The 26,669-nt window shown below is 48.5% G+C and overlaps 10 protein-coding genes across 10 annotated transcripts; 4 read left to right on the plus strand and 6 right to left on the minus strand.

Annotated features, from left to right (window-relative positions):
- Positions 1 to 444: 444 nt before the first annotated feature.
- PADG_08366 (uncharacterized protein) lies at positions 445 to 1,969 on the minus strand (the record flags this gene model as incomplete). Its single annotated transcript, XM_010765298.1, has 7 exons — positions 445 to 598; positions 657 to 769; positions 827 to 1,028; positions 1,117 to 1,240; positions 1,325 to 1,380; positions 1,487 to 1,674; positions 1,886 to 1,969. The coding sequence occupies 7 exons, from the start codon at positions 1,967 to 1,969 to the stop codon at positions 445 to 447; spliced, it is 921 nt and encodes a 306-aa protein (XP_010763600.1).
- A 2,291-nt stretch (positions 1,970 to 4,260) lies between these two features.
- On the minus strand, positions 4,261 to 5,255 carry PADG_08367 (uncharacterized protein; the record flags this gene model as incomplete). Its single annotated transcript, XM_010765299.1, has 2 exons — positions 4,261 to 4,517; positions 4,916 to 5,255. The coding sequence occupies 2 exons, from the start codon at positions 5,253 to 5,255 to the stop codon at positions 4,261 to 4,263; spliced, it is 597 nt and encodes a 198-aa protein (XP_010763601.1).
- Positions 5,256 to 6,379: 1,124 nt separating this feature from the next.
- PADG_08368 (cofilin) lies at positions 6,380 to 7,124 on the minus strand (the record flags this gene model as incomplete). Its single annotated transcript, XM_010765300.1, has 4 exons — positions 6,380 to 6,517; positions 6,591 to 6,639; positions 6,768 to 7,031; positions 7,072 to 7,124. 4 exons carry the CDS (start codon positions 7,122 to 7,124, stop codon positions 6,380 to 6,382), a joined length of 504 nt encoding a protein of 167 aa, XP_010763602.1.
- A 1,994-nt stretch (positions 7,125 to 9,118) lies between these two features.
- PADG_08369 (hsp60-like protein) lies at positions 9,119 to 11,111 on the minus strand (the record flags this gene model as incomplete). The annotated part of the gene is made up of 3 exons (XM_010765330.1): positions 9,119 to 10,632; positions 10,713 to 10,854; positions 10,980 to 11,111. 3 exons carry the CDS (start codon positions 11,109 to 11,111, stop codon positions 9,119 to 9,121), a joined length of 1,788 nt encoding a protein of 595 aa, XP_010763632.1.
- Positions 11,112 to 12,281: 1,170 nt separating this feature from the next.
- Positions 12,282 to 14,048, minus strand: PADG_08370 (uncharacterized protein; the record flags this gene model as incomplete). The annotated part of the gene is made up of 2 exons (XM_010765331.1): positions 12,282 to 13,789; positions 13,916 to 14,048. The coding sequence occupies 2 exons, from the start codon at positions 14,046 to 14,048 to the stop codon at positions 12,282 to 12,284; spliced, it is 1,641 nt and encodes a 546-aa protein (XP_010763633.1).
- Positions 14,049 to 15,512: 1,464 nt separating this feature from the next.
- PADG_08371 (uncharacterized protein) lies at positions 15,513 to 15,907 on the plus strand (the record flags this gene model as incomplete). Its single annotated transcript, XM_010765301.1, has 2 exons — positions 15,513 to 15,520; positions 15,577 to 15,907. The coding sequence occupies 2 exons, from the start codon at positions 15,513 to 15,515 to the stop codon at positions 15,905 to 15,907; spliced, it is 339 nt and encodes a 112-aa protein (XP_010763603.1).
- A 1,421-nt stretch (positions 15,908 to 17,328) lies between these two features.
- Positions 17,329 to 17,669, plus strand: PADG_08373 (uncharacterized protein; the record flags this gene model as incomplete). The annotated part of the gene is made up of 2 exons (XM_010765332.1): positions 17,329 to 17,457; positions 17,592 to 17,669. 2 exons carry the CDS (start codon positions 17,329 to 17,331, stop codon positions 17,667 to 17,669), a joined length of 207 nt encoding a protein of 68 aa, XP_010763634.1.
- A 1,295-nt stretch (positions 17,670 to 18,964) lies between these two features.
- PADG_08374 (uncharacterized protein) lies at positions 18,965 to 21,796 on the plus strand (the record flags this gene model as incomplete). The annotated part of the gene is made up of 6 exons (XM_010765302.1): positions 18,965 to 19,090; positions 19,195 to 19,482; positions 19,581 to 20,039; positions 20,144 to 20,401; positions 20,456 to 20,554; positions 20,627 to 21,796. The coding sequence occupies 6 exons, from the start codon at positions 18,965 to 18,967 to the stop codon at positions 21,794 to 21,796; spliced, it is 2,400 nt and encodes a 799-aa protein (XP_010763604.1).
- A 1,018-nt stretch (positions 21,797 to 22,814) lies between these two features.
- PADG_08375 (uncharacterized protein) lies at positions 22,815 to 24,640 on the minus strand (the record flags this gene model as incomplete). Its single annotated transcript, XM_010765303.1, has 3 exons — positions 22,815 to 23,945; positions 24,026 to 24,463; positions 24,536 to 24,640. 3 exons carry the CDS (start codon positions 24,638 to 24,640, stop codon positions 22,815 to 22,817), a joined length of 1,674 nt encoding a protein of 557 aa, XP_010763605.1.
- A 438-nt stretch (positions 24,641 to 25,078) lies between these two features.
- On the plus strand, positions 25,079 to 26,363 carry PADG_08376 (aspartate-semialdehyde dehydrogenase; the record flags this gene model as incomplete). The annotated part of the gene is made up of 4 exons (XM_010765304.1): positions 25,079 to 25,106; positions 25,157 to 25,708; positions 25,778 to 26,253; positions 26,331 to 26,363. 4 exons carry the CDS (start codon positions 25,079 to 25,081, stop codon positions 26,361 to 26,363), a joined length of 1,089 nt encoding a protein of 362 aa, XP_010763606.1.
- Positions 26,364 to 26,669: the final 306 nt, after the last annotated feature.

Genomic DNA, 26,669 nt, shown 5'->3' on the forward strand with positions numbered 1-26,669 from the left:
CGGGAAGCGTACGTGTGGGCGCCGCAAAAGCTTTAGGATCTTCGGCTGGGTAAGCCCCGAAATCAGAAAGCAGGGGAATGAAAGGATCGGTGGGGTTTTTACGAGGATATTTGTTTGCTTCAGGAATCTGGAAGGCTCATAACATCTTGAGGAGCCAGGTCTTGAAGAAGCTGTTCAAGTGTTCCCAGGCCCATATATCCATTCCATCACAGGACAAAAGTCTTGAACCACTCCCCAAACAACCCCCGGGACAACCTTTTCTCGACCGCACAGATAATACCATCCTAGAAAGGTTGTTATAAGGACCCATAGAATTACATATAGTTCAATGACGGGCATACAAGTTTCGCATTAGGGATTATCTCAATCTCGCTGAGAAAAATTTGTTTTTCGACTTTCTCATTAGCAGCTGGACGGACCTTTCAAAGGCTCTCTCCAATGACTTCACCGCGTAGAAGAGTCCAGCTGCATCAATTGCCTCATGAACTGTACCACACCTTCAACTGCCGGGCGTTTCAGGTAGACAGATTTTGCCAGGTTCCATAGCGCATTTGGATTATGTCGGCGCAAAGTTTGGCCGGTATGTTGCGACATTTGGCTGTTCAGTCGAATGCCCACCAATTTCGTGGGATCACTCTCTGGCCCCCGCTGCATACCATTTCACCCTGTTCTCGTTGAAAGCTTGCTGGTCCCGCTTCCTCGGCCTGGCATCGTTGGGGCGAAGAGCGCTAGCACTTCCTGGACGACATCCCCGGGAAACGAGCGTCAGCTTTTCACCCACAATCCCGTGCCATGGCTGGATGTATCAGCTATGACAAGCGCCCACCCCCTGATTCCCAGCTGATTCCCAGCTGAAGTCGATGTAAAAGTGGACGGACATGACTTTGTTATTCCGTTGTTTGGACATCTTGTCGGCGAGAAGAATATCGCCAGGTCTTCTCATCACTTCTGAAAGCGAATCTGCGCGGCGGATCGACTGGCTTCGTGGTCCTCCAGGAGGGGCGGAATGCGCTGTTGTCCTGTAGTATCTGGGTCATCGAGCATCTAGGTCAGCAAGTGTCCGTTTGTCGCTTTCGTTTCCTTCGTTCTGGCGCTGTAGAGGACCTGTGTGCCAACAACACGGCGCCTATTGCGTTGAAGCCCCAGCGCGGCGAAGGCTGCAGATGCTCTCGTGTGGTCTTAGGGTCGCAACGGGCCATGTTGAAGGAGCGAGAAAAGTGAGCTGCATCATAGACCTCCACTACGGGAATGGAGAAGTGAGCAAATGCCCCGATTCATGTATGTTAAGCCATAAGGGAGGGGGAAGCGGGTTGATATATATGACTCTGTGTTGAGGCCTGTCCAATGAGGGCGGGTGCCACGTATCCCGTCGCGTGAGAGCTGTTTTTTCCATTATGCAACGCCCGCTGCATATGCTCTGTCTGGCTTTCCAGCCAATACATACATTAACACGTGTCATTGGAGGCGAGGATCGACGTTTCATTACCCGTCAAATAAGCCCTCCATCAGCCAGGGGTCATATACAGCCTCCTCTGCCGTTGGTCGCTCCTCAGGGACCCAGCAGAGCATCTGCCTCAACGAAGTGCAGGAATCCAGCTTTGTCATTGCCTTTGAGCCGTGTTCAAGCTTCTCGAGACCTATATCAGGGGATTGGCGCAAGTCCTCTCCAGCCGCCTATCCATTGGGTGTCAATAGGCGACGACGTGTGGGTATAGGAACATGGGGGGGTGGGGGGGGAGCGTTCAACAAACCAGTTTCATCCGAATACCTCAGAAGGTGGGAATCAGTTGCGGCTCCAGAGGATACTGCGAATACACTCTCCGAAGACTCTGAGATATGGAGGGGAGAGAACAGTATGTCCTTAGCTAATGTATTGGTGTTGCACGCTGATGAATATTAGAGCAGGATAGAATTTTCCCTTCTCTTTTGAGGTGGCAAGGCACGACCCGTGGGATGTCGGTTCATCCATGCTGAACCAGAGCTCAGCAGTTGGAGAGAGTAACTAACTTCTCCGTAACGCAGTCAACTACTCTGTATGGAGAGGTGGAAAAAGATCCTCGCCCATCGCGAGGAATTTATCTTGCATTATGAATGCTAGAGTCGAATAACTCTCCACGCCATGGCTCCAGAATTTCTGCGGGTGCCAGGAAGTTTGCTCCATGCCTCTGCAAGGAGAGACTTCATTGCTCAATGAAATAAATGAACCTGTCGTAATCTTGCATTACTGATATCGGAATAATAGCAAATTTCAATGTCTTCTGTGCTAGCTAGCCTGAGCGTGTTGGAATACTTAGTTAGACAGAGGTTCTGACAAGGCAAAGCGATTTGCACAGTCATGTATGTCTTCAGAGCTACAGTGCATAATACAAACAGTTCACTAAACAGTAGTTACTGAGTAGATGAACAGTATAAAAAGCGCGCTATTTGTTCGTTGGACACTCTGGAAGCACACACTGATCACTTTCTCCGTTTTCTCAATTTCTCGTCGGCTGCAGCATAGAGCAAGAGACCATGAAATAAGCTTCCGAGCAGGCACTTGATTTGATCTTTGGAGAGTTGCTGGACATCCATCTAACTCACATTAGCATTAACTAATAGTTAGTTAATCTCTATCTCAAACCTTACAGTCCAGTACCAGGGTTCTGCTTAACTATAGTTATCTAATGGCTGGCATGGCTGGTGGAAAAACCGCGGGCAGGAGTCGCACTCATTTGTAGGAAACAGAATGGCTTTCAGTCTGCTTAACTCCGTGCTACCAATGAGAAAACACATCTGCAGTGTAGAGGGTGGGCAGGCAGTGGGAGATAATCGAATCTATTGCTGCTACACACTGGAAAACATTCGAATTTTCTTCAAAGGTACAAAGTCATCCCACATAGCGTCTGTCTCTCTAGTTACCTTTGCCCTATCTCAACAACACAAGAAGTATTTTCATGTTATATAGTAAACATTGAAATTAAGCACAGATCTTATGTTTAATCCTCAATATGACCTGAGAGTTTTATAACTTGTCTTGCACATGAAACTCGGCAATATGTTATTTATTCTCTACTCTACTACAAATACACCTCCTAAAATTCATAAAAATGTCAAGTTTTATATATATTTACAAGTCTGTTTTTTTTTTTTTTTTTTTTTTAATTTAAGACCTAGAAAGAGCTGCTTACTTTTAAAAATCTCTACTTTAATAGTTTCTCTACAAATAAAATAGAGAAAATAAAAGTTCAGAGCAAGTATAAAACGTCAACAGATTAAAAATACATAGAGAATCTAACCTGGTATCTCTAATCCTTCTTCATATCTTACACCTACTTGAAATCACACTAATTCTGGCAACTTCTTGACAGATAAGAGAAGACAACACACATATGCAAATTCACCTGTTCCAGATCCTTTCTCTCTCACATCCTCACCCTCATTCATTTCTCCTTCATTTCCCTCTGTCAAGAAGTGCACAAGACCAGCAGGACAACAATGATGTTGTTGCTGACACTGAATTCAGACTATGGGGACGTAAAGAGGATCGAAAACACAACTTAAGAGCAGGCTCAAGGATAACAGAATATGAAAATTGGAATCAGCACAAAAAGAGAGCAAGAAAAAAGACATGGAGAAACGAGATAGGAAGAAAAAAAAAAATGAAAAAAGAAAAAAAAAAAAAATGAAGAATAAATTATACACATGACTAGCCTAGGAGAAAATGAGATGGTGTATATGTGCCTGCTCAACTGTATAGTTACATAAATGATTTCAGTTAGAGGTGTCCGGCGGGGATCTGAAGCGCAGCCGGCTGGTGCAGATAATTGTAGCCCATACACTTCCGGTACCCAGGTAGCAGATAGGAAGCAAGCAAGTAATAAGAGCAGATATCTTCCCCAGCTCCGTACTCCGGCTTTCTTTCCATGCTGTGTTGGCCCTCACACTTCTCCTCCCCCGCCCTATTTATCACTTTATTTTAAGTCTTTCGTGTTTTTATTTTAAAAATTCAAATGAACCTTCCTATCGTGTCTGATATGCAGACCTCTTTGTCCATGCACGGGTAGAAAAAAAAAACAATCTAACAAAGAAGAGAAGCTGGAAATGATGAAAGTGAGTTTTACTTCTTTGCTGGGGCGTTCTGGATGTGTTCTTTCGCAGCATATTTTTCGCTGCTGTAACCAGTGATGGGGTCCAGTTTTTCTCTCTGTACGTCGTGTCGGATGGTATTAGTTCACTGATAACACTTAAACGGGATTGGGGGGTGCTTTATATTTTCTCTTTTTATTTTCTCTTTTTATTTTTATTGGGTGGTGGTGGTGGGGGGGGGGGTTTAGTATGACGCACCTTGGCGTATTCGATGGTGGCCTCCTGCCATTCCTTGGTCAATGTCTTGGGTGGTGGGTTCGCGAACATGCGGATAGTATAGAACACGACGAATGAGATGGCGACGTATTTCATTACTTGCACGAAGACTTTCACGCCCTCGCCCTTAGGGGTTTCGGCACGGGGGCCATGGGGACCGAAGGCGATGTAGTAAGCTGGGAAAATCGATGGTTAGTCGTTATTGTTTTTACTCTTCTTTTGTGTAGGAGTATTCATCCATTAGGCCATATTTTATTTCATTATTCAATTTTCCCACCTTCTCCAGGTATGAAAAGTCTGGATCGTGGGGTGAACGTGGGGTAAATAGATAATGCTCTTAGATACCGGGGTCCTCAATCAAAGCTATGGACTTATAATCAATAGCTTTTATCCCTGGATGTCTGCGTTGTAGTAGTGTCCAACACCTCCTCGAAGGTCCGCAAATATTAAGGACGAATCTTATATCTCACGAGGACAACGCACCACCAAGTATTCCAGGGAAAGCAAGGGCAAAAAAATAAAAAATAAAAATAAAAAAAAAGAATAAAAAAAAAGAATAAAAAGAATCACATACCCGCCTTCTTTTCTTGCATCGTCATCTCGTGCCAATCGACCTTCATCCGATCTCTCAACTGCATCCACAACTCCGCCTGCTCCTGCGGCGGCATAGACTCCCACCGCTTCTCGATGCCGGCTAGTGTCGGATTGGCAATGGCATGTTCAGCCGTAGCCATTGAGCGGCTCTGTTGGCTCCTGGATGAGAGGCCATTGGCACTCTGGGTGCGGCCAGCATTAAGGCATCTGATCGAGGAGGAGGAGGAGGAGGAGGAGGAGGAGGAGGAATAGGCTATGATGGGTCGGGTGCAGGTTCGGGTTGACGCGGCGAGGCCTCTTGGTATTGCGCGAAAGGACATTGCTGGGAGAGGACGGGAAAGAGACCGAAAATTAAATAATGCAGAGAGAGAGGGGTGTGGAGGGGCCAATGGCTGCGATATAGAGCTAGATGGCACTCAGAACAGGGTGGTTGGAAATAATTAAGATCTGATTGCTGTTGGAGATTGTTGACGCTTGGGAAATTTGTGGAGGACAACGGGAGGATTATGTAAGCTGTCCTTGGCCGAAAGGGGAAAGGCACGCCTTGCTGTTGCCGATGGATGAGTCAGCACCTCTTGATTGGCTGCGCGCCATCTCCGGAAGTAAGCAGAGAAGGACAAGCGAATCGTACGATATCTTCACAATCACAAAGTGAATGCTCAGGAAAATAAGCAACATAGTTTTGATTGGAAGGATGTTTCTATGATGAAAGACAACCCATGGTTACTCTCGTATCTTTGATCTTTTCTATTCTTTTTTGTTTTCATTATTATTATTATTTTTTTTTTATTATTTTTTTTTTTTTAATTCGGGATCTAGAAATAGACGACGATATACTTGACCAAGCTTTGAAAACAAAATTGGTCTTTCAACAGCATCTCGCTACCACAGGAATAGCAAAAGAAAGAAAAAAAGATAAAAAAAAAAAGATAAAAAAGACAAGAGGGAGGGGGTCATCACAATTCGTTAACAAACAGCACCGTGGTTTTGGGGTGGAGGAGGGTGTAGAGGGAAGCAGGTGGAAGGAGAAACAGATCAGTCCCGTTCGATATCAAACCCACATATCCCCATGTGCATGACAATAATCGTGTGAAGTAAGGCATAGGCAACGGAGGCAGAGCAGAGTACTTCGTGGCTCAAGAGTTAGTATCCCCAAGCTCGAACTATACAGTATGTCATATCACATTACAACTGTTTGTATCCCACGTGTATCAATGCTGGAGGAGGTCACCCACCTTTTCCCAACAAATCCACCAAATACGTAACATCAATCAGGGAGCTCGGAGGCACAGGGTCAAGAGACGCAAGTCAACATCATGCGTTCACAGTTGTAAAACAAAAACGAGTTCGGAAGAGTAACTAGAACAAAACTAGCTAAGAAGTAAATAGAGCAACGCAAAGCAAAACGCAAGATGGAATTAAGTGGAGTAGAATACTATCAGTCTCAGCCGCGTTGCTTTCCAATACAAGCTACTTCGAACTCCTTCCATTCCAGGGCCGCCTTGTCATCTGTCTGGATGGTGACCTGCGGGTTCACGAGTTTCTTGAAGTCTGACAGCGCCGAGCCGTAGAGCATGGAATACTGTAATTTGGGCGTTAGCAGATGCAGACGTGGACGAATTCACGTATCAATTCATGAGGGACATGGCACTTACGAAAACGTGACATCCCTCAGGAACCCAGGAAATAAGTGCTATCTTGTTGCTGTTGTCCGGCGAATAAGTAACCGGGGTTAGCTTTTGTTAAGAATCATTGTCGCAGGCAGCTTCGCGAGATATATGGGCAAACAGCGTAGTTTGTCAAGGAAAGGGGGAGGAGGGAAGAAAGCTTACCGCTTCCCATCACTTCCAAGGTCAAATTCGCCAGAGAATACCCCGTATCGTGGGCCGGGGTGATTCCCATCTTCATCCTTGGCCTCCAGAAGTTTCTCGCGAAATTCCTCGTAATCGCCTTGGGCCGACTCTACGTCGACGACTATCTCATGAGATTCTTTCTTGCGACCCGTGATTCTGAAGATGACAAATTTCAAGCGGTCCTTCGGGTCGATGCCTCTCAGCCTCTCGAGAGCTTTGGTGCTCGCAGCGTCCAACGGCAATCTATCGAATGATGGATTAGATTTTATTTCAATCAATGCACGAAGGGGAGGTCTTGTCTCCAATTGCACGCATGGCCTCCTGGCAGAACCCCATTCTAAAAGAGCAGACTGATGTTACGCCGCCATTGCGTGCAATTGAATACATTCCTAAATCCCCCGCAAATGTCGGCTGACAGAAACGAAGGGGAAAGGGGGGACCGTACACTAGACCCTAAGCAACCAGTCACCAACATCAGCAGCTGCAAATTTAAACACGTTGAAATGAACCCCCGAAATGAAGGTTATAAACACCGAGCTACTCGGTGCCCGCACACACTTACAGATGACATGGTTGCACGCCTGAATGAAACCTGGGACAGGATATAGCAGATGTATGTATTCTAGTTATAGTCTTGGAGAGAGGGATGCAGAAAGCGGGCAAGAACTAGAAAATGCAAGGCGAGAGTTAGCAGGCGACAACGCCAGAGTAGTAGCGGGGCTTGCATCTCAGTATATTTCAAATGAGCGTAGGGTATCCATCTGTGTAGAAGTTGACGAGACCAGTGTGCGGAGGGCGTTGAGACGACAGCACTAGATAGATGCAACGACTGCCACGGCAGTGCAGAGCTCTGAAGGGCGAAACAGGGCTTTTCACATACCTCGTTGAGATAGAAGGTGAGAGAGATGTCACTGGAAGCGCGAGTTGAAGGGAACTTTGGAAGGGAGAAGTTGAGGGAATGGAGGGGCTATGCTGTTTGTTGATCACGGTGGATTACAAACCATTGGAGCCACGCATAGATCACTGTATGCACACGGCCCTGCAGGCAAAAGCATACATGGCGGTTGACCGGAAAATTTGGCAGCCTGGACCGGGCGATGTGTGCCTCTTTCGCAATATTCGGAGCAGATACCTAGGTATTCATGGCGAGTGGCATGAATAGACACATTGCATACAGGCCACAAGCAGCAGCCAATTCTTCGTCCTTCGATTATTATGCTGGTATTCTGGATACTGGCAATGTGTGCGGGCCGTGGAAGTTAATTGCATCAGTGCGTCGTTTTTAGCTTCGTCGGAATTTTTTTTGAAGGGATAGGGCTAGATGACTAAGCAGTCTGATATCAAAACATAGCCAACTAACATCGCTGCTACAACACATCACTCTTGCATTATGTCTCTGCATTTCTATTTCTGAAAGAGATATAATTTTGTATATTTTATAGTATAGCAGGCGCTTGTAAATATTCCTCTTTATTCCTCCATGCCTTTTCAAGCTCTCCCCACATGTGCCAGCGATGGAGCAAATTGAAAGGGAAGGGCGGACTGGGGGAGAATGGGATTTACAAAGGAAAACAAATCCTTGGAAGTCGAATATGTATCTAAAGGAAGAAGAAACTAAATAAATTCCTCCAGTCGACCAGGAACTTAAATCTCAAAGTCTCAAATGAAAATCACGTACTAAATCAGCTTCGACGTTATCACTCTAAATATTACTGTCTGGGAGAGTGCTAGGTATACAGAGGCGACATGGTAGGTAGGAAGTAGTGCGTGAGGGGAGAGTGACTGATTATTGATGAGGTGAAGTGGAGTGGAGAGGTTTCTTCTATCTTAAACCTGATGGAGAGGGAAGCGGGTGTGCGGGAAATGCACAGGCGTGTAGCAAGTGTGGCTGGTTATGTACGGGGAGGTAGGTGGATGGGGTGGAAGAGAGGGGTGGGGTGATGAATGAGCTAAGAGGAACCGAATGAGAGAGAGAGAGACAAAGCAACAATGCAAAGGAGCAATATGGAAAAACACCCTGAATGACGATAGGTTGGTAGAGTACATAGATAAGAGATAGGAAACACAAAGGGGAGATCAGCTAGTGCACACACGGAGGACACAGCAAAACAAAAGAAAAGGAGATAGGTTTTTTCCAATAGAGATACAAAGAAAAATGAAAAAGGAAATAGGCTGTTCCGCTTTTTCTTCCGTGTTAAGACACAATTTATCGAAGCGAAAAAAGGTAAACGAAGAGAAAAACACAAACCAGAAACAGATGGATAGGACACTGCGTGTTAGATTCAACCTTACACATCAACGACTTCACCCCTCCCATTCCCATCCCTTACCTAGAACATACCCCCGCCCATACCGCCCATGCCACCACCCATGCCACCCGCACCAGACCCAGCAGGCACCTTCTCCTCCGGCGCCTCAACAATCGCCACCTCCGTGGTCCCCAACAACGACGCGACCCCGCTAGCATCTACCAGCGCCGTCCTCACAACCTTCAACGGATCCACAATCCCCGCCCCTATCATATCCACATACTCCCCCTTCGCACTGTCGAAGCCCCGGTTGAAATCGCTAGCGAAGTCATCCGTCAGTTTCCCAACGATAACGGAGCCCTCAAGCCCGGAGTTTTCGACGATGGTGCGCGCGGGACGCGTGATGGCGTTCTTGATGATGGAGATGCCGAGTTTCTGGTCGAAGTTGGTCGGGTTGAGGGATGTGAGGCCGTTGGCAGCGGCTTTGAGGAGGGCCGTGCCACCGCCGGGAAGGATGCCTTCTTCGACGGCGGCGCGGGTGGCGTTCAGTGCGTCGACGACGCGGTCCTTCTTCTCGCCTACTTCGATCTCGGAGGCCCCGCCCACTTTAATTACGGCGACGCCGCCGGAGAGCTTGGCGAGGCGTTCTTGGAGTTTCTCCTTTTCGTAGTCGGAGGTTGCTGGATCGGAGATGACGGAACGGATCTGCTCGCAGCGTTGTGCGATGGCGTCCTTGCTACCTTCACCGTTAAGGATGATGGTGTCTTCCTTTGTGATGGTGATGGAGCCAGTGGAGCCGAGCATGTCTGGAGTTGCTTTTTCGAGTTTGAGGTCGAGCTCGTCGGTGAAAACAGTGGCGTTGGTTAAGATGCCGATGTCGCCAAGGATGGATTTGCGGTTGTCGCCAAATCCTGGGGCTTTGACGGCAGCAACTTGCAGTTGGCCTCGGAGCTTGTTGAGGATGCAGACGGCGAGGGCTTCACCTTCGATGTCCTCTGCGATGATAACGAGAGGGCGTCGGAGACTTGTGGAGGCTTCCAGGGCTGGAATAATATCTTGGACTGCAGAGATTTTCTTCTCAGAAAGCAGAATCAGGGGCTTCTCAAATTCGACCTTCTGCGCCTTGGTATCGGTAATGAAGTATGGGGATACATAGCCACGGTCGAATCGCATGCCCTCGGTGACCTCTAACTCATCGTCGATGGTCTTTCCGTCCTTGACAGTAATAACACCTTCCTTTCCGACCTTCTCCATGGCGTTGGAGATCAGCTTGCCAACATGGGTATCGCCGTTGGCAGAGATAGTAGCGACCTGGGCAATCTCTTCAGTGGTGGTGATATCCCGCTTGTTCGCCTGCAGGTACTCGACAACGGCTTCAACGGCAGACTGGATGCCTCTCCTGAGATCCATGGGGTTGCATCCAGCAGCGACATTCTTAACGGTTTCAGAGAAAATAGCCCGGGCAAGCACGGTTGCGGTAGTAGTGCCGTCACCAGCAACCTCGTTGGTCTTGGAGGCAACGTCCTGGAGGAGACGAGCACCCAGGTTCTCGAATTTGTCTTGGAGGTTAACAGCCTTGGCAACAGTAACGCCGTCTATAGTTTTGGATTTGTTAGATTGAACGCTCTCTAATCTGATATGCTCAGATTTGGGTGAAATTATGGGCCACACATACCCTTGGTAATCTTTGGGGAGCCGTAGGGGGATTCAATCAGGACATTTCGTCCCTTTGGGCCGAGAGTAGTGGTTACAGCCTTTGCAAGGGTATCGATGCCCTTGAGGAGAGAAGCGCGGGCCTCTACGCCAAATTTGAGTTCCTACAACAGCGATTTCGTCAGCATTGGACGGCACAGGTTGATGCGGAAAGATGCAATATCTAGCCCGTTATATCTGCAACTGCCATTGACGGTCTCGAAATGCTAGCTGACAGCAGCAAACGTACCTTATGAGCAAATCTCTGCTGCTGCAGACCCACTCCAGCAGATCGGAATCGCGAGAGAGGAGCGCGTGTGGAGGAAGCGGAGGAAGCGGAGGAGAGGACCAAAGCCCGGGAGGAAGTAAAAGCTCGCTGCATTACGAAGAAAAGATAACTTTTTTGAGATATTACAACGCTATGAAACTATTGGAATATATAAAAAACAAGAAGAGAACAGCGCTACAATAACCCAGTAACCCAAGAAGCGGGGAGGAGAGGCCAGAGTGGACAGTGACTGTGTTCAATTGGCTGGGGAAAGCTGGAGATGAGGAGGAGGTTGAGGTACGAAAAGAAAAGAAGTCGTCGTTGGATTGTTCGTTCGTTGAAATGTTGGATCTTTCTTTCTTTCTTTCTTTCCTTCCTTCCTTTCTTTTTTTTTTTTGTGAATGGCCGCTTTGAAAGATTCTCCACAGGGTCTTGGCGGGTTTCCTATTCGAGACTGGCCATGGAAGGCACTAGAAAAGTCACATGGTGCAATGGCTTAATCATCAATCTAGATCTGAAGATCACGTGATTATATTCATCAACTGGCAGCAACGTCGAACGTTCAACTTCAACTTCAGGGGGCCGAGAAGAGAAGAAGAGCAACAAAAAGGGATCTCCCTGGATGCGGCGCGGGTAAGATGGCCTTGATGGGCTTATCGGGGTCAGCCTGGGGATTTGTCGTTTTGTGTGTGGATGCAGGCAAAGTCCAGAATAGGCATCTGCCTAATTGTTCCTATAGTTAATGCATCGTTCCATTTCATTGAAGATGTCGATGCATGCTGCCATTTATATTGTGCTATTATATGCTCAAGATGGTTTCAATGGGGAATATATATGGAGATATGGAGATATCCATATATCTCATGATCACAGGGATCCTTCCGTGGCCCCATTCTCCCCCGTTTCAGAACTATCATATAAGGTCAAACAAACCAGGGGGAAATCTTAACCCTCTCTGGCCCCTTGTTAGCAAAAAAGTTGGAACCCAGCTTGACCATATGAGAAGTATTGCTTAACAAATATAACAGATGATCTCCATTCCACATACGGTCCTAGAAACATGGGGGAAAAGGAAACGCTCAGTAATCCTTGGGCACATCATAAATCGTTAGAAAACAGAAAAAGCGTGCCAGATGCCAAAACACAGGCAAAAAAAAAAAAAAAAAAAAAAAAAAAAAAAAAAAAAACCCAACATCTCAAGCAACACCTTGAATTTATTCAACTCTGGTTTCCCTACTGCATCCACATCCACATCCACGCCTCAAAACACACCAGCCCGCCCCATCACCATGATCCATCAACCCATGCCTCCCGCAAGGGAGCAAACATATCATCCATATCATCGAGGAGTGCATCAGCCAATGAACCACCGAAGCTATCCAGCTCCTGCATCGAGGGGAGTTGGTCTAGTATCGCTGGGGTTATCGTGTCTGCTTCTGTGCCTGTGTCCGCAGTTGTGGTGCTGGTGATAATGCTGGCGCTGCTGGTTCCGCGCCGCACGAATGGGTCTGTGTGGCAGGTGGGGTTTTTTGGGGATGGTCTGCAGGCGTGGGGGTGGGCATTATTATGCCACAATCCACCCGCGATGTTTTCTAATGCACCCATACCCATTCCGTCCACGTAGAGATGGGGGTCTCGTGGGGAGATGGGGGAATTGTGCTGTGGTGCGGGTGGTGGGGGCATGTCGCTGTTCTGGAAACGGTTCCCGGTCTCCTGATATCCTCCTGATGGAAGGAATGGGTTGGTGTTAGTGCCGTGATGCGGAATTCCTGTGTTGGAAGCCATATTGAAATGACTAGTATGCTGCTGGTATCCAGCACCAGGGTTGGTGTTGTGATTGCCATATCTACCTTGGCCTCCCTGTCGCAATCCGTCCACCGCTGGTGAATGCTGAGCGCCGCGCGCGGACTCAGTCCAGCCATCCTGGTACTGGTGCGGCAGATGTCCTGTAGTCACAGTCGATTCCCCGATGACAGGCTGCAAATTGCCACCCGCATCCACCTGCAAATCCGCGCTGAAATCGGGACTATACACTGTCTGGCTCGACGCAGAGCTGATATTATGACCGGAGAACTTCTGCCCAAGAACATCGACAGTGGTATTTTTAGTAGCCCCACCCCCGAGACCACCGCGATTCCCTCCAATGCCCTGACCCGTTGCACCACGCATCCCAACCTTCACAATCTTCGACCTCAAGCGTGGCGAGGTTCCACTACATGCAGACACGGACGCAGATGCAGATAACGTTGTGTGACTCTTCGCTTTTCGGCTACTATAATAACTTGCCAAGCCGGTGTCGACGGGGAAATGAAGAAAGCTAGCGCCCGCAGAGACATATTGACCGTTGTCATGATCGCTGCGGTTATATTCATCAATATCATTGCGTTTGAAACTGGATGCACCCACACGATCATCATCCTCTCTCTCGTCGTCCGAGGAATCATCACTCCATTCCTCATTCTCCTCGACTTCCACCTTTACCTTCGTGCTGCTTGGTGTAGTGCCTCTGCCTCCCTTTAACCTGCTGGAACAGCTGGCGGTTGCAGTTGCGGATGCTGTCCCATCGCTGGTACCGCGACCGGTCCTGGAAAAGCCAACTCCACGCTTCAACGGTGGCGGAACGCTAGCGCCGCTCTCTTCCATCCTCGCGCGGAGTTTGGTGAGATGTTGCACGATGGCGGAGTCGGAGATGCTTCCACCCATCAAACCGGCGATTTCTTGCCAGGGTAGTTTGATGGCCAGGGAGTTGCAGGCGCTTTGGATTGAGAGGAGGAGTTTGTTGTTGAGTGTGTCTTTTTTGGGGGGGCGAAGTGGTTGTAACGGTATTTTGCATGTGTTTAGCTATTGGAGGGTGGAAAGGCGCAAATATGCGGTTGAAGTGGAAGTTGAGGGGGGAGAGGGAGAATTGAGCGACTTACCACTCCAACGAACTATGCTTCGTTTCTTCGGCCGGGTTGAGCGCGGGTTCGAGGGTCGTGGGGTATTTTTTATGATTGCCCCGCTCTCCATACGCCTCCTGGGTGACCTTGGGGTACGGGCTGAAGACGCCATTGCTCCCTTTTTATGCGGGTGGCGATGATTGAAGCTCTTATCAATTTTATTTGATGCACTTGGTGCTAGTGAATCGAAGCGTGTGTGAGTGACTTGCACAAGCGCGACGCAAACTGTGGGTGTTGTGTGAATGGTTCTTGGTTTCTGTGTTAAAGGTAAGGTAATTGATGACGCCCGTAGGTTACCCTTTTTTTTATTTTTTTTATTTTATTTTTTATTTATTTATTTATTTTTTAAATTCACTTCGTGCCAGTTTTTGCAAGGTGACTGAGGAGCTTATTGGGGAGATTGCGGATGAGAGTTTTGAGATCTCCGATTGAACCTGTTATATCGCAATTTATCCGGTTATATTGTATGGATATGATCTGCGTGCTTTTTCGACGACAAGAAATGTGTGGATTGGCCCCGTTTCTTTGACAATCAGCAAATGTTCCGATTCCTTCGAAATGGATGACTGGGCAGCTCACGCGGTTGAAGGGTTCTATCAAATCTATACTCACAGTTCTCCCGATTAGTGAGAGACTGACTGTCCAGGAGCCTCAACGAGTGACGAGCATTAAGGATTTTTATATATCCACTTGCGGTACAGCTAGTGAGGGTACTAGGAGGTTTTCGAAGATACGAATGGATGGAGAAGATTAGGTGGCGAGGACCAGATAGAAGGAAGGATAAGATACTGAGGGGTAGGCTGATATAGCTGTTGATAATTGGAGATTGGTTTGTGATTTGTGGTTAAGCAGGGTGAGGGTTTGGATACTGAGGCTGTCGCTTGAGGAGGATGAGTTAAAGTTGGTTGAATGAAGGGGTCAGCTGAGCTAAGTTGCCAGCAGGAAGATACATTCAAGGTGACTTTTGATGGATGGTACCAAGTGAATAGGAATGGTATTCCCCTTTGCCAACGAATACATCAGAAGCAGGAGGAGCAATGGCACCACGATCTGCACATGTCATCTCTCGTTTATTTACATGGTATACAGATAGACATTCAGATGTGAAGAGGCATTCCCTCGAAGTTGATAGAGATGTCTATCAAAGTGAATGGCACAGATGGGGAAAAGAAAAGAAAAGAAAAGAAAAGAGAGGAGAGGAGAAGAGAAGAGAAGAGAAGAAAAGAAAGAGTGCGGGAATGCGTACAGGCACTATAACTTCGAGGGTGCGAGCTGAGCAGAGTAGGGCAGAGCAAAATGGAAAAAGTGGAAGTGAAGCGCGCGAGAGAGGGGGATGGTGGAGAGGGTGAAGGTTCCCGACTCAAATTCAGGCTCATTGGCTCATTCTACTAAGGAGAGGACAAAGTACCCAATATCCAAGCAAGACGCTGTCTGAATTTTTCGATCCTTTTCAAAAGACCAATTGTCCCGTCTCCCAGGTTCCCCCGTCGTCGTCTTCGCCATCTATGACGCCTTTGCCCCTCTGAACACTGGCCGCTCGACAACAAACCGTCAATGATGTTTGGAGCCTTGAGATATGTACCTGTATGTATGGATGGACATCCATGTACATGTACAGCCATATACATACGTGTCCTTAGACACCTCTACACAGGCACAGACGGTGCCTTACTTAGCCCAAGGCAACCCCCTAACGGCCCCATAAACCAGCATCCGGCATCCAGAGAAACCCAGGCATTTGGTATCCGGAATAAAAACAAAGCGAACAAAAATCCCCGTTTAACTCTCCAGCATATCATCCACCAGCCCCATCCTCTCACTCCCACTCCCTCCCTCACTGCTCCATATTACCCCTACCCTGCCGGAGCAAAGCAAGACGAGAGGGACAGTCCGAACAGCACATGGAACCCTGCCACCAAATACCAGGACCATGGCGCCATGGTGACATGGTCAAGTCAGCAAGCTGACTGATATTTGAGGGGTAAAACGGCAGGTCCGGAGCAACGGGAGTGGGCCATGGCCGTGGTCATAGCAGGAGTATAGGGATGGTGGTTCACACGGTGATGCATGCATGTATGCATGCGTGCATGGGTAGTAAACCCGGCAATGTGGGTTTTGGGACTTCTAGGAGGGCTACGAGTGGTGCGATGGTGGTAGCGCGAGGCTGCGGAAACCAGGGACTTGGCGTTAATGCTGGCGTTGGTGCTGGCGCTGGCGGGCCGTGTGGGAACCGAATTTTCGGGTGCAGGAGGGTGTGTTGGGCTGGGGGTTGGTAGATGCAGGGGAGTGTGAGGGGGGAGGGATAGTGGGAGAAGGGGAAGAGGGGGGGAGTTCGTTGGGTTCCTGGGAAGTGAGGGGATAAAGCAATAACCAATGTTAATGGCAACTATATTAGAACAGGCGAATGGAAAGAGAAAAAATCTCAAACTCTCGCATGGGATTGCTTGGATTATTTGAATTTTAATTCTGAGTATTTTTTTTCCCTCTTTCTTTTTTTAATTGTGCAATGTTTTACTCTACACGATTGCTGTTGGACAATGATGGTGCTTATTTTGTCCGGGGATGATAAGAGGCGCATCCGTAGTTCCTGCATCGCTCGCTCAAGCGTGCATTCACTGCTCAAGGCTTGAAAATGAACCCGTAACCTTGCTAGGGCCTTGCTAGGGGGAGGAAGAGCAGTCGTAGTGTGGCAAGGCAGAAGAGCTGGCATGCTAGACCCGATGAGCTGGTAATAATTGGAAGTTAAAAAGATCTTTCTACTACAATTTAGATAAGTTATAAATTATCTCTTTTAATAAAATATACTTTAGTTATTATAACTATCTTATTAATATACTATTTCAAGGGATTAATCTCTTTAAATCAATAAATCATTCATTCCATTCATCACTTATTTTTTCACACTGAAATTTAAATAATTATTATCCGGGTATTTCATCGTATATAAAATATGTGTTGGATGCCGAAGTTCTGCTGACTGATCCAGCGAGAGCATCACGTGGCACACTATTCCCAAACCAGTCCGCCGAGTCTCTATCCCGTGACTCACCGGCCTAACCCAAGGCGGTCACTCAATCGCTGTTTGCTCCTTTTCTTTCATTGAAATCTGCCCAGTCCAGAACAGACAAACCTGCACCACGATTTACTTCCAGTCCTCTCAGGCCAACTCCTCCTCCTCCTCCACATATACCCACTCATACAGCCATGGCGTTCTCGTTGGGAAAAATCCCCCTTTTCCAGATGGTTGAACCCCCCCCCCCCCCCCCCCCCCCTCGTCCGTTTAGAACCATTCCGGACTCCCCTGGCTCCGTTCTCTTCCCAATTCGAACATTATCCCTCCATACATACATAACTGCATATGTGGCTCACATACCCCCTCCCCATAATGGGGAATGCCTTTATACAGATACAACCGCTACTTAGCCATCGCCGCGCGGACCGTCCGCCGATCGCTGAAGGAAGAACCCCGCCTCCAGGCCGAGAGACGCGGGGAGATGGATTTGAAGTTCGCCAAATGGCAGGTGAGTTTGCATTTATATAGAGAGAGATAAGGAGATCGGTGCTGGGTTTGGGGATCCGCAATGGATATGGGAATGGGACTGAGTGATTAGAGAGGCATTGACTAACGGTTTTGCGGTTTGTGTGACGGGTGTAGAATGGCAAACAGGGCGATGTGAAGAGTCTTGCTGCGGCTCAGCAGACGGACACAGAGGCTGCGGTGGCGTCGAAATAGATTGCGGCTTCTTGGTATTGTACGGATATATACGGTTATAATTGTCCCGATGGTGCTGCTGGTGGCGGGATAGATATTGAAGTAGAATGGAGAAAGGGATTGTTGATATAGATATGCAAGACACATTTACCTTTTTTCTCTTTTGTACATGAATAGTACACTGATCGATCGATCAATCGATCGATCGATCAATCGATCAATCAATCAATCAATCAATCAATCAATCAATCAATCAATCGATCAACCGATCAATCAATCAATCAATCAATCAATCAATCAATCTTCCTGTTACATTTTGTTTTGTGCATAGCGGTTGGTAAATGGGGCTGTTGAAGTGCGGATGTGCTTCGTTGCGGGTGTGTGAGAAATGTCGTAGGTCCGCAGAAGATGGAATGGGAGATAGAAGAGCGCATTTTCTTAGATGGGGGAACATCAATTGCATAACTATCAAATACCCGATCTATCCATTTCTTTCTCAAAACCATGCCCAGCAGGTATCTCTGGTTGAGTTGGGATATTTGCCTGCCCAAATGTCACCGGCTCAGCGATTTACTCTCCCGTCCCATCCCGCGCAACTCAATACTTAACTAAGTTAACTAATTGCCCAAACAACCTCACCGCCCACACTCACACCAACAACCCGCCTTGAACTACCGTATGATACACCTCACTACTTACTCTCTACACCTCCACGAAATTCACACATATACACCTATATAATATATCCCACTCTCCTTATCTTCCTCCATACAATCATGGCATGATCGGCCATCCTTCCAACCCACATACACCCCAATACCCTCCCAAGCAACCATGAGCCCAACAACCACCGCTCCGGCTGCCCCCTCCCCCGCCCCGCGCCTCGTTTCCGGCAACACCAACGCACAAGATATCACAGCCGCCTTCACGAAAGCTAGCTCTGGTGTGTATTCCTTACACTTCTTCACAGTTGAGCAGTTAAACTGAATTTCCCCTCTTTTTGCATTTGCACATCCCCTGCATATATCTCTCATGGCCTTAAAAGAACGCCGCTAACAAACATGCCACGCCCCGGCCCTCGTGCACTTTTCTAGTTCTAAATATCGGCCAACTCGTCAAGGATGAGCAATTCACGCTGTTTGAGGCAGTGGGGGCGCTGGAGGTGCGTACATTAGATACTACATTCAGATATCTAATCACCAATCTCCATTCGGGTTTTTTTTTTTTTTTGGTCGTGTTGCGGCATAATATGCATTGAGCTCGGTAAACATGCGGGGGCTATCTAGGCTGACGGGCCCAAAATTGCAATACAGATCATGGACGAGAAGATGGATAGCGGATACCTAGCGCCTGGGGAAACGCTGGATGACGACTATGATGTTCTTAGTGATCTGTTGCCGGAGGAAGTTGTGGGAATTACCGATCAGTTGTTGTGTCAAGAGGTATAGTATACTATATAGGCTTATATTTTTCTAGTTTTGGTGGATATTATCTGCTACGGTCGGATGGATCCGGCGTGTTAACCTTTTGGACCTTACATATATAGGTTGCGTGGCATATCGGCCATCCGCTCTCGCAGACGCTGTTTACGTCCATCTACCTCGATAGGTTACTTTGGCCTGTTCCGCAGACGCTGGATGAGGCGAGATTTGACCGGGTGGATGGCCGTGGGACTGGTAAAGGTGGGGAGGGAGAGGGTGGGGATTGTACGGGAGGTTCGAAGAAGGAAAGATGGGATGGGCTGGTTGGTCTTGTTTTGAGGGCGTATTGTCTTGCCCTCATCAAGGCGTGCGATCGGGTGATCTCCAAAGTGAGCTCGGAGTATTACCACGAGGTGAGTTGCATTACGATAAGCATTGGATCTTTGTGGGGTGCTATCCACGTTTGCATGGTGGTAGTCTATTTAACAGCATTACTTTTGGCAATGTCTAGGATGAAGACTTCGTCACCCAACTCTATAACCGCAGTTTTCTCGCCGACGTCGACTCGTCACGCATCCAAGCCGTCCTCACCGACGCCCTAAACTGGCTAGAGACTCAGAAGGGAGCTATCGATGACACAGTCCGTGAAGCACTGACTGCCCGTCTTATATTCCGCGCTGAGCTACTCCGCGCCTTAGACATGGATAACGCGCCCGTCAAAATGCGCACCTCTCAACACTTTCTCAAGAGCCTGGCGCAGCTTTCGCTCCTTGAGAAGTCGGTGGTGGTCGGTCGACCTGTTCCGGAGGCGTTTAGCTTGAAGATCCAGCGTCGTTTGGCTAGTACTGTGCCCCCTAGGCCCATGGTCGAGATTCGTCTGGCAGATGCGATGGCGCATATGAAGAGGTTTTGTCGGGATGCAGTTGATGCGCTGCAGATTTCGGAGTATAAAGGGCCGTATAATTTGCAGGTATGTTAGACACTTCCTAACACTTCCTAGCGATCTTCGTTGAAATGCCCCCTTATAACCCCGTGCGGAACATCCATGGGTGACACGTCGCGTTTTTGAAATAGACATTAGTATGGGCACTGCAGTCGCGCAAGCCGCAGCCGTGTGTCTATGTTAGATCCCTTGTTCAGTCGCTTCTTGTCAATAAGATGAAGATCCTTGGCTCGGTGGCTGTGAAGGATTTCTTCTTCGATGCGCTTGCCGAGATTGTTTTGCCGGACAGTCGACTTTTGGATCCGGAGAATGAGGAGGTAGAGGTCCCGTCGGATTCCAGGTTTCAGATCGCTAAACATGTGGATAACTTTGTTAAACGGGCTGCACAGGTAGGGATATATATTTTTTCTATTACATAGCCTAGTATTGCTAATGAAATTCAGCTGTTCGTCGATGTTTACCGTACCGCCTGTTTGAACAGGTGTCGAGTCCGCCGCACACTCTGCCACGCCATTGTCGACTGGGACGCTCTGCAGGCAGAGGTATGTTCGATCTGAATTTAGCCAAGTTGACAACCCAACAGCAATTTTCTCACCCATCAACCCCTTCTCCAGGCCGAAGATTTCGACGTCCACCTCCGCACCTTATCCTGCGAACCATCCATCATCCTCCACGGCACGGAGCCCACCTACGCCTACCCACTTAGCAGCTGGGCCTACCACGAAAAACTCCGCCAGATGCGCTTCATCCTCCAACTCGGCTTCGAACTATCCATCTACTCTCCCGAGGAAATGCCGGGGATGTACTGGTATCTCTCTCACCTCTGCGCGACACACCTCGCCCACCTGGACCGGATTCGTTCCTGCGTGCACGCGGCGCGCAGGAGAGCGTCCACACCGATAGCCTCAACGACAGCAACCGAAACCAACAAACCAGACACCGTAACCGCAACCTCAACAGCAACAGTGACATCAAAACACAACAAAGCCTACACCCGCACCCTCGCCCTTCTCGACCGCCTAACCACCGAACTCGTCGCCATAGACGCCTTCGCCGTAGCCCTGCACTGCCTCTACGTCCTCCTACACCGCCACAGTCTCCTCCCATCCATCCACCTCGCCTCCACCACTACCACCACCTCCACCACCTCCTCCTCCTCCTCTACATCGTCACCCCCATCCCCACGCCGGCCATCCACAAAAACCTTCTCGTCCCCCCGTCTCCGCTACGAACTGCGCATGAAGCCCTTCCTGCCCATCTCGCTGCCCGAACTCGTGCCGTACGAGATGTTCGAGCAGGAGGCGGCGCTGGCGGGGGATCCGGATGAGGATGTGCTGGAGAGGGGGCTGAGGGCCGTGGCGGAGGCGAAGAAGGGTGTTGAGAAGTGTCTTGGGGGTGGGGCGGTTTTGGGCTGGGAGTGGGGAGGTAAGAATGGTGTGGATGGGAAGGGGGCGGGAGACAGTGAAAAGGCGGGAGCGCCCGAGCGACCTAAGAGTCTGGAGGACGATTGGATGGCAGATATGAAGGATTCGCTGCGCGCGTGTATTGCGGCTAGTATTGCTATTGAAGTTGTGAAGAGGGCTATGACTGCGGCCGGGTCAGGGGGCGGCGGTGATGGGAATGGGAGTGGCGGGAGTGGCAGTGGTGACGGAGAATGTGAAAGACGGCCGAAGCTCAACTTGGCTGTGGAGATTCCGCCGGTAGGGTCGAAGGGCCGTTGGCATGATTGGTGGGCTGTGCCTCGGGTTACGGAGGTTTTGCCTGTTAGGGGTGGGGGTGCATAGGAGGTGGGGTGGATATGAGGCGAATAAGGGGTTACGGATGTGTGGTTTGTTGCTGTTTTCGTACGCAATGGTTGGTGATATGGAAGGTTACCTGTGCATGAGTGGATGGGTGTAAGTGTGCATGTGTGTATGCATTCACTTTGCAATGAGCCTGCATCTTCATAGAAAGACGGTAATTGGACTTTATGTCAGCTCCTATAGGGTGTGTATTTAGGTATTTAGGTGGAGCATCTTAGACATTTGGAAAGATATCCAGGGACTCGGTTGAATAAGGACCACACCGCATGACTGGATAAGAACGGAAAAAGAATGGAAGACTCCTAAAGTTGCTGTTGATCCCACCAATTATGTTGGCAATTCTCTTGTTCCTGAGAGTGTTCACATACATAGGAAAATTGAAACAGTTACTAACTTAAAAATTTTCATAATCATTCAAACCTTCTGACGTCGGTTTTTGCAACCAACTCCCCGCTCTTTGTCCGACCCGACCCCTGTTTTCCACTATATTGTCGTTCCCGTACAATGAAGTTTGCCATTCTGTCACTATTCCATTCCGAAACGGGGAAAGATTACCACTTGGCCACCAAACCTTGACCCAAGCGGCTACTTGAACGAGCCCGGTCCCACGAGGTTGTCCGTTTCCAAACTTGTTGCCAGCAGTGATGAGGTATAGCCATTTGAAGAACCAAAAAGAAATGTTTCATTTACTATTGCGTACTCCCGAGTGTCATTCCCCGAGCGGATCAGATGATCCAATCCTGTTTCGTATTCATGTTTCTCGCAATCCGAACTCTAGAGAAACTACTGCAGAATATTCCCTCCCGCTTATCCGCTAACAATAAAAACACCAACACCAACCGCCACTATAGGCCCGCGATCTCTGTAACAATCTGCACCCCTTGGTTGACGGCGGGCCGCAACAAGATATTCTAATCAAATGCGCCAGATCCCATGTATGTAAATTGATCGCAACAAATGTAAACCCAAAAACGCCCCTTCGCCCCATCCTCGTCTCCACTCAATCTAATCCTCCGGCCAAATATTCTCCAACCTCAACCCCAATCCCCCTCGCCATCTCCGCAATCCACTCACTCGGCCCTGCGAAGCTCGAGCTAACAGCCACACTCGCATTGAGACACCACTTCTCCGTGCCGTCGACACCACTTCCAGATGAGGCAGGGACAAGCAGCCGCAAACGCTGCAGTGTGGCTAGTTCCGGATATATCATGTCCGCGATGGGTTTGGTGGTGGAAGGTGGGGTGGGTGGGTTCGGGTCGATGGCACGGTAGATGGCGAGAAGGCGTTCGAGGGGAAAAGGGCGTGGATTGATGAAGCTTGCAGCAGAGGATGAGGATGCGAGTGCTGATGAGAGTGCTGATTTTGTGATTTTTGTATGTCGCGATTTTTGCCTCTTGCCTGTTGATTTTGAAGAGGTACATGGTTCGGTGGTGTCGGGGTTTTGGTTGTGGGATTCGGATTGAGAGAGGACTTTAAGGCGTCTCCGGTGGTGGGCGCGCTTGTTTCGGGCGGAAAGGGAGGATGAGGAGAATTTTGAGAAGAAGATTGTGTCGAGGCGGGGAGGGATGTGCGCTGCCAAAAAGGCTGATGTGAGGACTAACGTCGGGAGGTAGGGGAGTGCGGGGGTTGGAGGTGAAGATGATTTTGGGATGGAATATGGTTTGGTTGATGTCGATGTTGCTGAGTTGGTTGTTACGGACAGTGGATTGTCAGAAATAATGTGATGGACCAGCACGTCTTCACCCTGCTGTTGGAATAAAGCTCTATTCCGAACAAGTAGTCTGGAAAAATCCCATTGTGCCCGTGGGTTTAATCCTGGTGGCCTTTCCTTATTAGTTATGGGAGAAACGAATCGGGGCCACAGCTTTTCACATGCGGATCGGAAAACGGGAATTGTGCTAGCTGTCGGCCCGATGAGTGAATCGTAAACTGTTGATAAGAAAGGAGGGTACAGTTTCATGGCTGCTTCCGGAGGTAAGTCAGGCAGTTCAGGTGGCTGGGAGCCAGAAACTATCGCAATGGCTTCGTTCCGCGAATACGGCGGAAAATAGACATGAGGTACCCCGGCGACCTGTAACAAGAGGGGTCGGGGAGAGGCATTCATGACGAATACAACACAAATCGATGGGACCTGAAACATAGCAATCAGAATATGTTCTCCATCACCAGGGGAAGTCAAGTTGTAAAGAGACCTATATTGCTCCTACATACCAATTCCCCCAACCTGCCCAGAGCAGCCAGAAGCACCTGACCGCCCTCCCTTAAATTGTCCACACCATCCATCACCAGTACAAATTTCCCACATTCTGCACTATCCAAAACATCCCTGAGCACGCCTGGTAGCAGACTTATATGATCACACTTGGCTTTGGAAAGTGTGTGTTCCATCCAAGCCCGCCGAGCGTGCTCATCCGGAAACGAAACTGAAGTAGACGCGCTCGATACTACAGTAGCCACAAGTTTCCCCAAAAGATGTCGCGATGTAATACACTCGGCGCACTTCACAACAGCGCATGGGAGATGACTATTCGGAGCTGTATCCTCTGTGTGAGGCTCATTATAGGCAGCCAGAAGCGCAGCCAAAACACTCGATTTGCCAGAGTTCTGAGGACCGTGAACAATTATGGCTGGCGGAGAAGGGAGCGCAGGCTATTTCGCAAAGATGCACCGTTGTTGTTAGCTGGGAAACTATGACTAGGTATAAGCAGGATAGAGACGAACACTTAATAGACCAGCAAGTTGACAAATCTGGAGCTCCCTACACGGCCATTGACTTGACAGCGTCATGGCCAGCTCGTCAGGCAGATGTAATCGGAAGCCTCCCATGATTTCCTTCTTGCCTCAAGCCACCGTTGTAATGTAGCTTGCTGCGAGGAGAGTTGACAGTTAATTGTGGTCGCAATGCACCCGTATATCCAGGCTATGTGCACTCTCTTATACTGTGATGCATTGAGAGGGGCTGAGGTGAAAGAGCCCAAATCAACAGATCATTCCTGTTAGATAAAAAATATAAAATAAAAATAAAAATCTTAGATTTTTGTTTACTTCTTGATTTCACTTCTTTTTTCTTAGGTTGATTTAAAGTTTGTTATATTGGTTTATCCCGAATCAATTTTCCGAGCAGCTGATATCCCGAGATGACTAATTGTCAAGGCCTCAGCCAATGGCAGGTTTGAGAAAAGCCTGTTCATTACTGTTTGTCACAATGCGTATCTGGATAATTATATTGACATTGACGATTGACAGCCAAACAGAGGCACAACAATGTCGACGACTACGAAAAAGCGATGCGGTACGGCCATTCTGTGAGTCACCTGATAATTACTTACTGACATTTCCCAGGCGTCCTAGGAGCCACCGGCGCAGTAGGGACGCGGTTCATTCTCCTTCTTGCAGACCATCCGCTTCTGGAACTAGTAGCGGTAGGTGCTTCAGACAGATCGGCAGGTAAAAAATATCGTGACGCTGTGAGATGGAAGCAATCGTCGCCCATGCCTGCCAAAGCTGCAGACCTGACCGTCCGCTGTTGCGCCCCCTCTGAATTCTCAGACTGTGACATCATTTTTTCCGGGCTAGATCCTGATGCCGCTGGCGAGATTGAGATGGCTTTCCTCAAGGCGAATTTTGCGGTCTTTTCTAATGCGAGAAATTATCGGTTGGATCCTGTGGTGCCGTTGGTGGTACCTCTAGTTAATGCGGGGCATATTGAGGTGATTCCGGCACTAAGGAAGCATTACGGGCTTGGTAAGGGGATGATTGTGTGCAATTCAAATTGTGCAGTTGTGGGCTTGGTTATTCCAGCAAAGGCACTTATTCTGAAGTTTGGGCCAATCGAGTCGGTGAGCATGGTGACTATGCAGGCTGTCTCGGGAGCGGGTTATCCTGGCGTCAGCAGTAAGCGCTACCTACCTCCAAGTGTGTCCCATCCTGCTACTACATCACACGCCTAACTGATCGTTACAGGCATGGACATCTTTGATAACATCGTCCCCTACATACCAGGCGAAGAAGGCAAGATCTCCTCTGAAGCGCGCAAAATTCTAGGCGATTTGAAGTCGGACCTTGCTGGATTCAGCGACCATAAACCCCTTCAAATTTCCGTTGCGTGTAACCGTGTCCCAGTGCTCGATGGCCATACCGTGTGCGCATCGTTGCGGTTCGTGAACCGACCCTCACCAACTGCGAGCCAGGTACGTGATGCATTGAGAGAGTATACATCAGAGGTTCAAAAACTAGGGTGCCCTTCCGCTCCAAAACACGCTATTCATGTTCTGGATGATGTGGATCGGCCGCAGCCTCGCCTTGACAGAGACACTGAACGGGGGTACGCGTGCAGCGTGGGGAGGATTAGGGAAGATGACAGTGGGATCTTTGATATTCAATTTGTTGCTCTTAGTCACAATACGATATTGGGGGCGTCAGGCAGCAGTATTCTAAACGTGAGTTTTGTAACCTTATCTAATCCTATTATAGAGTACTTAGGTAAATGCTAACCTTTCCATGCACCAACTCTAAGGCGGAGAGTGCGATTCTGAAGGGTTACGTGTAGTCTACTCTCCCGGCAGGTTATATTAGTCTAAGTTCCGGCTGCAGCTTTACTCTGAAAAGACCTGGAAATATAGAAGAACTTCCCAGTATACTTTAAGTTCGATCTTTCCTCTGGCTGTTCAAAATCTGTGCTCCCAAAATTACCTTGTGGGTTTCCGCGGGAATCAGGTCATCAGCGAACCTCTATCCCTCCCAGATGCTTGGAATTCGTACATGCCAGTTAGTTGCCATCGATACCTAAGTCTATGGTTTTTACTTTGCCGTCTGAAACTGGATTGAAAATTACCTCAAAATGGTCCACAAGCCA

Source organism: Paracoccidioides brasiliensis, assembly GCF_000150735.1.
Source record: "Paracoccidioides brasiliensis Pb18 unplaced genomic scaffold supercont2.16, whole genome shotgun sequence".
Taxonomy (NCBI): domain Eukaryota; kingdom Fungi; phylum Ascomycota; class Eurotiomycetes; order Onygenales; family Ajellomycetaceae; genus Paracoccidioides; species Paracoccidioides brasiliensis.